Genomic DNA, 13,640 nt, shown 5'->3' on the forward strand with positions numbered 1-13,640 from the left:
CTAGCGCAGCAACGCAGCAAGGAAGTGCTTTAGGTCACTGCTCCTTCTGGATTATTCGAGCTAATGTTCAACCTTCTGTATTCCAAACCCACCATAGGATAAAGAGGGCCTTGGAGCCAACAACACAAACCACAGCTGGAGGCTAGAAATCTGAACTCAGGGTACCAGCAGGGCCACACTCCCTCTGAAGGCTCCAGGGAAGGGTCATTCCTTCTCTTCCATGGCCCTGGTGGCTCCCAGGAGACCTTGGCATTCCTTGGCTTGCAGCCGCACTGTTCCCATCTCACCTCTGTCTTCACCTGGATGTCTTTTCCCTGTGTCTCTTTCTTCTTTTTTTTTTTTTTTTTTTTTTTGAGACGGAGTCTTGCTCTATGGCCCAGGCTGGACTGCAGTGGCCGGATCTCAGCTCACTGCAAGCTCCACCTCCCGGGTTCACGCCATTCTCCTGCCTCAGCCTCCAGAGTAGCTGGGACTACAGGCGCCCACCATCTCGCCTGGCTAGTTTTTTGTATTTTTTAGTAGAGACGGGGTTTCACCGTGTTAGCCAGGATGGTCTCGATCTCCTGACCTTGTGATCCGCCCGCCTCGGCCTCCCAAAGTGCTGGGATTACAGGCTTGAGCCACCGCGCCTGGCCCGTCTCTTTCTTCTTATGACACCAGTCATACTGAATTAATGGCCTGCCCTATTCCAGTGTAACCTCATCTTAATGAGTGATGTCTGCAATGACCACATTTCCAAGTAAGGGCACGATCTGAGGTACTGGTGGCTCAGACCTCAACCTTTCTTTGCGGGGACACAATTCAATACATAACAGCATGGTTTAGATTGAAGGTGAGCATGAGGCGTGCCCCTTCCCCTCTCTCATTCTTCCTCCACCATTTCCCTCCTGCAATGAAAATCCACATCCTGGCTGGGCAAAGTGGCTCACATCTGTAATCCCAACATTTTGGGACGGGACGCTAAGCCAGGTGGATCACCTGAGGTCAGGAGTTCAAGAGCAGCCTGGCCAACATGGTGAAACCCTATCTCTACAAAATACAAAAATTAGCTGGGCATGATGGTGGGCACCTGTTACCCCAGCTACACGGGAGGCTGAGGCAGGAGAATGGCTTGAACAACCCAGGAAGCAGAGGTTGCAGCGAGCCAAGATCATGCCACTGCACTCCAGCCTGGGTGACAGAGCTGCATTGAAAGAAAGAAACAAAGAAACAGAGAGAAAGAGAGAGAGAGAGAGAGAGAGAAAGAAAGAAAAGAGAGAGAGAAAGAAAGAAAGAAGGAAGGAAGGGAGGGAGGAAGGAAGGAAGGGAAAGAAAAGGAAGGAAAGGGAGAGAGAGAGAGAGAAAGAAAGAAAAAGGAGAAAGAAAGAGAGAGAAAGGAAGGAAGGAAGGAAGGAAGGAAGGAAGGAAGGAAGGAAAAGACTGCATCCCAGGCCTGGTGTGGTGGCACATGCTTGTAATCCCAGCAATTTGGAAGGCCAAGGCAGGCGTATCGCCTGAGGTCAGCAGTTCGAGACCAGAATGTCCAACATGGTGAAGCTTCATCTCTACTAAGAATACAAAAATTAGCCAGGCATGATGGTGTGCACCTGTAGTCCCAGCTGCTCCAGAGGCTGAGGCAGGAGAATTGCTTGAACCTGGGAGGCAGAGGCTGCAATGAGCCGAGATCCCACCACTGCACTCCAGCCTGGGCGACAAAGTGAGACTTCGTCTCCAGGAGCCCACGTCATTGAGCAGACCTCGGCACTATTTGCAGCAAGAGCCTCTAGCATCCAAATAGCAACCAACACCACACCTCTGTAGTGTGCTGCACAGCCTCCACTCTCCAATCTGGGCTCCCTGTTTGAGTCCCGCCCTATGCCCAGCTGAGGTTATAGCACGCTCACCTCCAGAAGAGGTAACCCAAGCTCTTTACTTTACTGGAGATCACCTCTGTCCCCACTCTGAGCGCTTCTCTCAGCTGACAGAAAATACCTCCAGCTAATATCAAAAAATACAGGACTGGAGGCTGGCGTACAAAGTCAGTCCCCACAGGCCAATGGTGGCCCATAAGCCATGTCTACCCCTGCCCCTCACCTCCACACCTAAGTTAAGAATTACAGACCGGGCGCAGTGGCTCTAGCCTATAATCCCAGCACTTTGGGAGGCTGAGGTGGGCGGATCGCCTGAGGTCAGGAACTTGAGACCAACTTAGCCAGCATGGAGAAACCCCATGTCTATTAAAAATACAAAAAGAAAAAATAGCCGGGCGTAGTGTCGCGCACCTGTAATCCCAATTACTCCGGGAGACTGAGGCAGGAGTATCGCTTGAACCCGGGAAGCAAAGGTTGCAGTGAGGCAAGATCGCACCACTGCACTCCAGACTGGGCTACAGAGTGAGACTCTGTCTCAAAAAAAAAAAAAAAAGAAAAAAAAAAGGTGCGGGTACCCCTCTCCAGGTACCCCTCTCCAGCTCTCCCCTCCCTACACACCCCTCAAACAGTCCCTCTGTAAAGCACCCGTCCTATTCCTTGGTAACCTGAAGCTGCTTATAGAATGTGGAGATGGGGGTAATTGAAAGGTCGGCCCGGGCCACAGAGTCCCTAAGCTCTGCTACCGGCAACCCCAGATGCACTCCCCACCTTCTGTCACCAGGAGCTGCCGGGTGCCTGGGATATCCTGGCGGCTCTGCTCAAAACGATCCACGACTTCATGAGTTTATTTGGCTCCTCCTCGGGGCCAGGGTGAGTGTCATGGATTAATAAGGCCGGCCCCGCCTTCAGGAGCAGTCCACTAGGAGATGCGTGCTGCGCAGCCCTCTTGCGAAAGCTCTACCCTGGTGGGACATTCTGGGCACAGCCCAACAGGCCGGGGGAAACGAGAGGTGATCTATACTAAAGGGTCAAAGTCCCAGCACCAGATAGAGTTCCCAAAATACCGCAGCGCACATGTGCTGCAAGGCGAGTATGGGTTGGTAAACAAAACTATATTCAGATGAGCTTGGGCCGGGTGCCTTAGCAGAAGCGGAACAGTTTCGGCGCCAACCGCGGAGGCGCAGCCCAGGGGTCCCCAGCTCTCCGCCTCGCCACCTGGGGACCGCCCACGGCCGGGGGCTCGGGCGCCGCCTGCTGTCGCGCCGCGCAGCGATTACGGGAACTTTTCTGCAGCAGATGGGGTCTCCGCGGCCTGCTCCCCCGGGGGCAACTAAGCCACCAAAGGGGACAGGTCCCGGGGCTGGATGTGGCCCACGCCCTAAGCGCACGGAGTCGGGCCGGGGTTGCTTAGGGAGGCTGCCCGCCTCTTGGCGCGGACTCTGTGGCTGTGCGCGCCCTCAGGGAACAGCAAGCTCCGAGCCGGTGTCGTCGAGGGGGCGGCGGGACGGAGGGAGGAGCCTGCAGGGTCCGAGTCAAGGGAGGGGGGAGTGGGCGGGGCCGGTGCGGATCGGTCTCCTTCGCCTGCGGGCCGGCACTGCTCACTCCTCGTCCAGGGACATGACGGGCACGCCAGGCGCCGCTGCCACCCGGGATGGCGAGGCCCCCGAGCGCTCCCCGCCCTGCAGTCCGAGCTTCGACTTCACGGGCAAGGTGGGTGGGCCTCTTCCGTGAGACCCCCGCCCTCCTCGGCGCTAGCCCCTTCCTGGCTGCGTCTGGGTTGGACTCAGCCCTTTCCCTCAGGCAGCTGGGTCTCCCAGAGGAGGGAGGGAGAGAGGGTCAGGACACAGCCCCTGGGGCCGTCCCAAGCTCCAGGGGTCTTTGCTGGCTCGGTGTGGGCGGGTCGCAGAAGATCGCAAAGACTGAATCATCCCCGCGCCGGCCCCAACTCAGTTCTCTTCTGCCACACTGTGGCAAATATAAGTCCCCGGGAGCCCATGCTTCTTGGTGAGGGTTAAGCGCGCAATTCTGGGGACTCAGGCTGGGAAGTGCTGGGAGATGGGGACCGCCCGGAGACTCGGAGAGGACGTCCTCTGCTGGCGGAGAAACTGGCGTTAATGCCATTTTCCGAGCTAAGCTCTCAGTTGAGATCTGACATCCCGGTTTAAGGCCTGAGGCCCCCCAGCTGCTCCCCTCCCATTCCACCCGCTGGAGGCACTGCCTCCCACTTTCCTCCCTGCAGTCGGAAGCCCCTCCTCCCAGAAGGATGTTGCCAGCTGGCCTGCAGGCCACCTGGGAATTTTTCGAACCTGAGAAAAATCTCAGTGGTTGGTCTTTCGCATCCCGCACTTGAGAGAAATCCAGGGCTGCTCTCTGGGGCTTGCTTCCTCTACAGGGGTGTCCTGTATGGAAACAGGTAGAGGCAGCAGTGGACTGGTCTGTCGCCTTCCATCTGTGTGCTTGGAGTGAGCGGGTACCAGACACTGAAAGAATTGCTGAGGGAACCTAGAGCTTCCACTCTTCCTCTGCAGGGTTGTGAATGGAATGAGGGCTGTCCTGGATTCCGCTGCACGGCCTTGAAGGAGACCTGCCTCTTTCTGGGCCTCGGTTTCCTCCCCGACACCAGGGCTCACCCTTGCTGGGAGCCTCAGCCTCCACCCCCGTGTTTCGGGGGAAGCCACCCTGCAAGTCATCCGCCCAGAGCCGTTGAGATAGGCGTCCTGTGTGGGCTTGTGGCAGGAAATGGGCCCCTGCACCCTCGGAGAGGGGGAGCTGCTGTTGGCCAGGCCCCAGGCTGAGGGGGACTGCCTGACCTTGTTGTCCTGCAAACCAGCTGGGTTGTTTGCCTAGGAGGTGGCCAGGCTAGGCAGCTGTTTGTGTTTGGTGGAATCACCGAGCTGGGTGGGTAGCTGGCATCGTTTGCTCAAGGCATCTGTGATCTGTAAAGTACACAAAGACTGGCCCTCTCTCCCTCCTTCCTACTCTGGGGCTGGGACCCAGGAGCCAGGGAGGTGTGCAGGCTCCAGAGAGCTCCTATTCCCCACCCCTTCATGTGTTCCCCGGCCAAGCGACATTGGCAGGAGAGTTGGTCCCCCAGCCTCCCCGGGCCTGCCCCAGGGGACTGAGTCCAGGACCCTCTGAGAAAGCCTGGCAGGAACTCCTTGGACCAGACTAGGGGTGACGGGGCCCACAGGCGGACAGTTCCCACCCCTGGGCCACTCTTCCCTCGGTCTTAGGTGATTCACCACGATGATTGGCCCTAGCCATTAACAGACTCTAGAAAGACCTCAAAGAAATTATCCCTCCTCCTTCTACCCACTATGGAAACCATGCCACAGAAAGGTTAAGGAATCTTCCTAAAGTCACACAGTAGGCCATTGACAAATCAAGACCCATCCTTCATACCCCTTCTGCTCAGCCAACCCTGCCTCTCCACCAGAGTTAACCAATCCCAGTACCCCATGCCACAGCAGGAATGCCTTTGGGCTCCACTGTCAAGTTCAGAACCTCAAAAATAATTAAAACCTAGTCCCCACTCATTAAGCCGTCTAACCAGCAGTTGGGAAAATTCCAGCATTGGATCTAGACCCCTGTTCTCCAAGACTGGAGAACGACGGGACAAAGGGCTCCTCTCCACCATTCCTGCATGTCCCTGGGAAAGATGAGCAGAGCAGAGCCAGACTGTAAAGGAGAGGGCCACACCCCCTTCATAGGTTCCCTCCTTGGTACTCCTGCCTGTGCTACCCACAGCAACCCCGGGATGCCAATCTGCAGCCACGCGTCCCATGTGGGAGGTTTCTGCTGAAAGAACTTCCGACTACATCTCCCCACTTTAGTATAAATTTCAACCTTCCCTAATTCATGCAACCTTTTTTTTTTTTTTGAGACAGAGTCTCGCTCTGTTACCCAGGCTGGAGTGCAGTGATGCAATCTCAGCTCCTGGGTTCAAGCTATTCTCCTGTCTCAGCCTTCCGAGTAACTGGGATACAGGTGTGTGCCCTCACTCCCGGCTGATTTTTTGTATTTTCAGTAGAGCTGGCATTTCTCCATGTTGGCCAGGCTGGTCTCAAACTCCCGACCTCAGGTGATCTGCCTACCTTGGGCTCCCAAAGTGCTGGAATTACACACATGAGCCACCGTGCCCGGCCTCATGCAACCTTTTAATAAACATAAAATGTCATTAGAAACTTCCGGTCGGGCGGGGTGGCTCATGCCTATAATCCCAGCACTTTGGGAGGCTGAGGCAGGTGGATCAGCTGAGGTCGGGAGTTCAAGACCAGCCTAACCAACATGGAGAAACCCCATCTCTACTAAAAATACAAAATTAGCAAGGCGAGTGGCTCACACCTCTAATCCCAGCTACTCAGGAAGCTGAGGCAGGAAAATCGTTTGAACCTGGGAGGCGGAGGTTGTGGTGAGCCAAGATCTCGCCATTGCACTCCAGCTTGGGCAACAAGAGCAAAACGAAGGAAGGAAGGAAGGAAGGAAGGAAGAAGGAAGGAAGGAAGGAAGGAAGGAAGGAAGGAAGGAAGGGAGGGAGGGAGGGAGGAGGGAGGGAGGAAATTTTGTGAAGGAAGGAAGGAAGGAAGGAAGGAAGGGAGGGAGGGAGGGAGGGAGGGAGGGAGGAGGAAATTTTGTGACCACCCCCCAAAAACCCCAAACAGTAGTCATTATAGAGTATGTAAATGACCATGCCCCACCCCCAGCAGATTTTGATAGACTCCTTTGGGTGGGATTCCTTGTCCAAGATATTGACACTTCCCTTTCCTGTCAGTGTAGCCCAGCCCATGTGTGTACTCACGAGTGGACGAGGGATGACACGAGTACACAGAGGGACGGAATCCTTGTATGGTGTGGCTATGAGCAAATATGGCCAGTGTCTAGATTGTGCAAATGGGATGGTTCTCTGGGGCTACGGAGCACACTTGGCGACCTGTTCATGGTGAGGTCTCAACTCGGGCCTCTAGGAACTTGAATGAGGACAGGAGGGTCAGAGGGAGAGCCTAGGAGGCTGAGCCAAGGAGCACAGAGAGGAGAGGCAGGGTAAAGGCGCCGGCAGGCTTTCTGGAAGCAGGTGCCCCTTGGTGCGGTCAGCATTCATGCCAGCCCCCTCTTCTTCTCTGATCCTCTCCATGTGTCTCTCCTGGAATCCCAGAAGCTCCCCCTGACTCCCCATTAACTGCCTCTGCCCCTACCCCCTAGGTGATGCTTCTGGGAGACTCAGGTGTCGGCAAAACATGTTTCCTGATCCGATTCAAAGACGGGGCCTTCCTGTCCGGAACCTTCATAGCCACCGTCGGCATAGACTTCAGGGTGAGGTGGCTGCGGGAGCCTGTTTCCAGCAGCGAGCCAGGGCTGTGGCTCAGGCACAGGGCGGTTGTCCCCCCTCCCTTGCTCACCCTGGCTCCCAGGGACTCCCGAGGCGCATGCCTGAAGGGCACACAGCTCGCTCCCCCAGGACCACAGAGGCGGCTGGCTCAAAGTAGACTGGGCAAGGTTGGCTCCTTGCCCAACTATAGGATGCAAAAAAATTAGACTGAGTCTTCGTTTCCACCTCCATTCCTGGGGAACTTCTCCCAAGCAAGGCAGCCGCAAGCACGGCATAAGCTGAATGTCTTGGCCCACAGAGGCCCTGCTCATTGCCCTCCTACCTGGGCCCCTTTGGCAAGACCTCAAAAGTCAATTAGTCTTTCTGGAGTTCCTGGGAAGCATAGCCCTGCACTGGGTTTAAGAGCTGGGCTTGGGCCGGGCGCGGTGGCTCACGCCTGTAATCCCAGCACTTTGGGAGGCCGAGGCGGGCGGATCACAAGGTCAGGAGTTCGAGACCAGCCTGGCCAACATGGTGAAACCCAGTCTCTACTAAAAATACAAAAATTAGCCGGGTGTAGTGGCACACTCCTGTAGTCCCAGCTACTCGGGAGGCTGAGGCAGGAGAATCTCTTGAACCTGGGAGGCAGAGGTTGCAGTGAGTTGAGATCGTGCCACTGCACTCCAGCCTGGGCAACAAAAGCAGAAACTCTGTCTCAAAAAAAAAAAAAAAAAAAAAGAGCTGGGCTGGTCATGTGGGGAGACAGCAGCTCACCAGGGACCCTCCCTCTCACCTTGACAGCTCCATCTTACAAATCCGCGTCAGGGATGCTGGGCGCTGCATGCCCAAAATGTTCAACAGAGGAAAGGTCTCACCCTGGCAGGCGGGGCTCTACAGCTCCAAACAGGCAGAAAGCGAATGCTTCCTTCACCAGATAATTAGTGGGCAGCTAAAGAAAAGATGCTGCTGCAGATGTAGCCTCAGGTCCCCAGGATGCAGACAAGCACCCCATCTCCAGGGGCTTGGTCACAGTCCCAGGACCAGGCTCCAGGAGATGGAGACTGAAGTGGGGAAAAGGCAGGGCCTCCGGCAGCACCCAGCCCTCCAGCCCTGGGCTGCCTGATCCCTGGAGAGAGCCAGGAAGCTGCTCAGGCTCCTCTTGGCCTGCTGTTGTGAGAAGGGCAGATACAGTCTCCAGAAGAGACGACTCCACAGTGGAGGTGTCTGGGGATGGCATTCCTGCTGCCCTGATGGTACGATGTGGCTGGAGACAGTTCTGGGGCTCGCTGCACCCACTCTAGGCCTGGAGAGGGACGAAGACAGGATGTCTGCAGAGCTGAGGAGCCACGCAACTCCTGCCCTCCCATCCTCTGCCTTTTTCTGTTTCAGAACAAGGTGGTGACCGTGGATGGCATGAGAGTGAAGCTGCAGGTGAGACCAGAGGCTGGAGTTGGGGAGGGAGGATGGAGGACCTGCCCTTCCTTCTCACCCTGAACCACAGGAGGCCTGCAGCCCTGCCCTCTGCCTGGGGCAATTTCCTGTGGGGCCCATGAGAGGAAATGGCTTTTGTTTATTTGATGTCTGCAGAAAAAGCAGTTCCCAGCCACCCTCTCATTTGTGAAAGGTAGCTCCAAATGCCTTCAGACAAGCTTAGCCTCCATCCATCTCCTCCCCAGCTGCCGGGGCTTTATCTGCTCTTAGGAGATTAGACATCCCCAACCCCCGGACTAGGGGAGAGGAGAAGATTCCCCCTTTTTTTTTTTTTTTTTTGAGATGGAGTCTCACTCTGTCGCCCAGGCTGGAGTGCAGTGGCGCAATCTTGGCTCACTGCAACCTCTGCCTCCCAGGTTTAAGCGATTCTCCTGCCTCAACCTCCCGAGTAGCTGGGACTACAGGCGCCCGCCACCACGCCTGGCTAATTTTTTGTATTTTTAGTAGAGACGGGTTTTCACTGTGTTAGCCAGGATGGTCTCGATCTCCTGACCTCGTGATCCGCCCGCCTCGGCCTCCCACAGTGCTGAGATTACTGGTGTGAGCTGCCATGCTCGGCTGAGGAGATGATTCTGAAGGAGCTTGAGAACTCAGTAACTGCTATTGTCCAGGTCATTGGATGCTCAAGAGCTCATGAGAACTTAAAGAAGGAAACAGCCCCACCTTCCCACAGATATCTCATACCACAAAGCAGGCCCTCTCCAATCAATACATTCTTTGCACCTGCCTCCTCACCATTTCTCCATCCCATCCCCTCCCAGATCTGGGACACCGCTGGGCAGGAACGGTTCCGAAGCGTCACCCATGCTTATTACAGAGACGCGCAGGGTAAGTCCCTCGCACCCTCCAGCCCCTACCCCAGCCCCTTGGTAGCTCCTGTGCTGCTGCCTAAGTCCCCTCTGTGATCCTCTCCCCTTCCAGCCTTGCTTCTGCTGTACGACATCACCAACAAATCTTCTTTCGACAGCATCAGGGTAGGTCCTCCCTTCCCCGACCCCTACCCATAAGCAGCCAAGGTAAGGTCTGCGCAGGCTGAGGTTGCTTCCTGCCCTGTGGAAAGGGGGTGGAGCGTGGAATCCTGCTGCCTTCTGAAAAACACCTACTTGTGACTCAGAAGTCATATCTTCTGCTTTGTATTTGGTAGCCACGTGGGCATGAAGGCCAAGCAGACTGTTGTGACCCCGTGCCACCTTCTTAGCTCTAACTGTGATTCATGAGTGTGTTTTGTGACAAAGTATTCAGAATGGCCCCCACTCCACCCTAGATAATTATCCACAGAGACCAAGGGAAAAACACAACCAGAAAAGTCCACACATACATCCAGGGCAAGTTGCAAGAAAGTGACTCAGTCAGACAGAGTGAGTGGCTATATCCTCACAAGAAAACTATTATGGAGACAAATATTTGATAAATTCAAGCACCAATTCTGTGCACGACATTGTATAGGTTTCATGAATTCCCTGACCTCAAGGACAGTTTGATGACAAGCAAAGTAGGAGAATAAAACATCTATATAAAAAAATATGGAAAATCCATGGCACTCATACTCCCACCTCCTACCCCATGCTCATGGCAGACATCACTAATCAATCACAGTACTTTTGATCACTGAAACCCTTATGTGGTCTTAGAATTTTCAACAGGACACTCCAAGAAATCACTGGTGACAACCAACTGATTTATGAGATAAGGTCTTCATGCATCTGGATCTTCCATAGAACTGATAGTTGAACAGCATAAAATGGGGAGGGTGGGGCCACTGTGGTTCGAGCCACCAAGGAAGGCCACCCAGGCCTGGATGGGCCAGAACAAAGGTACAGATGAGAGAATGCACAGGGCATCGTATTCAAGGTAGTGAGTAACTGAGTACAGTCAAACCGAGCAGAAGAAGAAAGGGGCAGCGAGAGGAGGAGAATGCCAGTCTCAGCACACCCTTTCCCACAGGCCTGGCTCACTGAGATTCATGAGTATGCCCAGAGGGACGTGGTGATCATGCTGCTAGGCAACAAGGTGAGTGGCTCGGGGCAGGGTCAGCGCAGCCCTGCACTTCCTCAGCCCTAGCCAGCCCCATAACTACCCAAGAACAGTTATCTAGGCATCCTTCCTGAAAAGGACTCTGCAGCCTCCAGCTCAGGAGTCAGACGTATCTGGAGGCTTCTGCCCATCCCACGTGCCCCTTCCAAGGAAAAATCCAAGCTGTTGCCTGAGAAATCAAGGGGTGCCCAGTGCTCAGCCCCCATTAGAGCAGAGTGAACAGGGTCCCAGGTCAGGGGCTAAGACTGCAAAGGGTTAGCCCCAACTGCTGTCCCCTTCCAAGACTGGGTCATCACACCCTTTACCAAAGGTGAGATCCCAGGACTAGGAGCAACACTGGGCAGAAATCCTGGCCCCAGGCCAATCACACCTGCTCGCAGTCCCTTGGGCCACCAGCAGAGGGCAGGCAGTGCCTGCTTCTGGGGCAAAATATGGGCCCGCTGGGCCGGAGGCCTCCTTCCCCAGAGTGACCCATTTGGGCTTGACAGGCGGATATGAGCAGCGAAAGAGTGATCCATTCCAAAGACGGAGAGACCCTGGCCAGGGTAAGTGATTTCTGTGGGACGGGGTGAAGGGTGGGAGCAGCCCGAGGCTGGCCCTGAGGACACTCTCTCCCGGGCAGGAGTACGGCGTTCCCTTCCTGGAGACCAGCGCCAAGACGGGCATGAATGTGGAGTTAGCCTTTCTGGCCATCGCCAAGTGAGAGCTGGACAGGGAAGGGAAGTGTGCGGGGCGGGGCGGCACCTTCCAGGAATCCAGTAGGGCCCGGCCCCTGGCCCAGCCCCTGGACACACCTGCATTCTGCAGGCTGAGGTCCATTTGCTCTGGGCCACTGGGAGAGGGGAGGGGACTGCTCAGCTCCTCACCCCAGCCCAGCCCATTGCCTCTTCTTCAAGGGAGCTGAAATACCGGGCCGGGCAGCAGGCTAATGAGCCCAGCTTCCAGATCCGAGACTATGTGGAGTCCCAGAAGAAGCGCTCCAGCTGCTGCTCCTTCATGTGAATCCCAAGGGGCAGAGAGGAGGCTCTGGAGGCCCGCGGGATGCAGCCATCCCCCCCAGGCCTGGCTTATTCCGAGTGGCTGAGCCAATGGGGAGAAAGATGGAGGACCCAGTGCACAGCCTCTTCCTACTAGGGAGCTGTACTCCAGCTCCTACTTGAGTTCCTGCGGTCTCCCCACATCCACGGGGAGGGTAAAACACTTAGCTTTTATTTTAATAGTACATAATTTAATACCAAAAAAAAGGTACCTGGACGCCCAAAAAACCGAGGCTGGGACCTAGTGACCCTTTTGCTTTCTAGGACTTGGGGGGCTGGCCCTCCCTCCTAAGCATAACAAAGGTGGTGTTGCTCCAGCTCAGCCCCAGGGGACACAGATGCACTTTGGGAGTGAGGGCAGGTAATGACTCCATCACACCCTCAGTTCAGCTGGAGAGAGGCTGAGCTGACCCCAGCCTTCACTGTCTCCTGCTCTCCAGGAGCTTATCTTCACCCCATCCCCCAAATAAGTGGGCCCTTGTGCTGTGAGGGAGACCAAAGCCTCAGGGAAGATAAGAGATACGGAGATGGGAGGTGGAGGACACGGGGCAGAGAGTAGGGTCAGGCTGGCTACCTCTGGCTTTACTAACACCCCCCTGGAGGCATGCCCCTTTTCTCCAGCACACAAGCACATTGGGGCACCTGGAAATATTGGTTCCAGGCTCCTGTTCTCTGGACCTCAGATCCTGGGGGAGCCCCTCCCCACGGAATCCCTGGCTTAGCTACCTTCCTGCCTGTGCACCTAAAAACCTCAGGTCAGAACTAGGAAAATAGTTTTGTTTTTTAGTTTTTTGAGACGGAGTCTCGCTCTGTTGCCCAGGCTGGGGTGCAGTGGTGCAATCTCCGCTTACTGCAACCTCCACCCCCTGGGGCTCAAGCGATCCTCCCACCTCAGCCCCCCAAGTAGCTGGGACTACAGGTGTGCACCACCACACCTGGCTAATTTTTGTATTTTTTGTAGACACAGGGTTTCACCATGTTACCCAGGCTGGTCTTAAACTCCTGAGCTCAAGCAACCTGCCGGCCTCGGCCTCCCAATGTACTGGGATTACATGCAGGAGGCACCACGCCCAGCCGAGATGTGTCTTATCCCAATCCTTTGGCAGGCACACAGCTCCACAAGCAATTTCTTCAAGCAGCTGAAGTGTTTAGCTCTCCGGGGTTAAGAGCCAGATAAGGAGAAATCCCTTTCCTAGGTTTGGAATGTGTTGTGAAAAAGAGAGAAAACCCTGGCTCCCAGAGCTGGTGGGAGACAAGATTAAGCAAACCTCCCCCTACATGTATCCCTTTGACCCCAAGCTCTGCCTCCTCCCTGACTACCCATGCCCCTTCCTTTAACTTCACAAATAGATACCAGGGCCTAAACTGCTTTACCTCCCCACCTACTGAGTCAGGTTAGGGGGTGGGAGGTCACCCATTTCCGAATTAAACCAATGCAATGTGAGTAAAACAAGGTCATGTACGTATGTCTGGGGTAGAGAGAGGGGTAGCAAGTTCATATGGCCTCCTTGGTCACATGTCTCCCAAAGCTCTGACCCCTGCCATTGGAAGTGGACAGAAAACATGAGGTCATGACCTGCAGGCACCTTTACTGCAGCTCTGCAGGCCTGGGTGAGGATGGGGGAAAGGAAGAAGTATGCGCTGCACATTTCTGAGCCTACTGCATTTGCTTTCAAGGCAGAAATCTTGCTCTGAGCAGTCAGTGGCTCCAGTTTGGGCCCGATAAGGAAGTTCTCCGTGGCCTTTCCCAGGCAGAGCAGGGAGGAGGCTGACATTGCCAGTCTCTTCTGGGGCCCAAGGCAGGTTGCAGGAGATACAATCCCGTAGACAGCTCTGGGCCTCTTGCATTTGAGTTTTTCAGAATTAAACTGCAGTATTTTGGAAAGCACATCCTGTCCACTGTTTCTTTGAAGTGAGCGTGGC

The 13,640-nt window shown here is 55.1% G+C and overlaps 1 protein-coding gene across 5 annotated transcripts in view; it reads left to right on the forward strand.

The window, feature by feature from the left end:
• Positions 1-13,605, forward strand: part of RAB37 (RAB37, member RAS oncogene family) — a 76,124-nt gene extending 62,519 nt beyond the window's left edge. The window contains exons 1-9 of one of the 5 annotated variants that reach the window (XM_033182076.1): positions 3,425-3,560; positions 7,050-7,160; positions 8,545-8,586; positions 9,408-9,474; positions 9,568-9,620; positions 10,591-10,656; positions 11,169-11,225; positions 11,303-11,379; positions 11,577-13,605. In XM_033182076.1, the coding sequence (XP_033037967.1) occupies positions 3,468-3,560; positions 7,050-7,160; positions 8,545-8,586; positions 9,408-9,474; positions 9,568-9,620; positions 10,591-10,656; positions 11,169-11,225; positions 11,303-11,379; positions 11,577-11,682 (672 nt within the window). In that variant the 5' untranslated portion in view covers positions 3,425-3,467 and the 3' untranslated portion in view covers positions 11,683-13,605. The other 4 variants (XM_033182078.1, XM_033182079.1, XM_033182080.1 and 1 more) reach the window with 4 other exon arrangements.
• The last annotated feature ends 35 nt before the right edge of the window (positions 13,606-13,640 follow it).

The sequence above is a fragment of the Trachypithecus francoisi genome, unplaced genomic scaffold (genome assembly GCF_009764315.1).
Source record: "Trachypithecus francoisi isolate TF-2019V2 unplaced genomic scaffold, Tfra_2.0 Lachesis_group20, whole genome shotgun sequence".
In the NCBI taxonomy this organism is placed as follows: Eukaryota; Metazoa; Chordata; class Mammalia; order Primates; family Cercopithecidae; genus Trachypithecus; species Trachypithecus francoisi.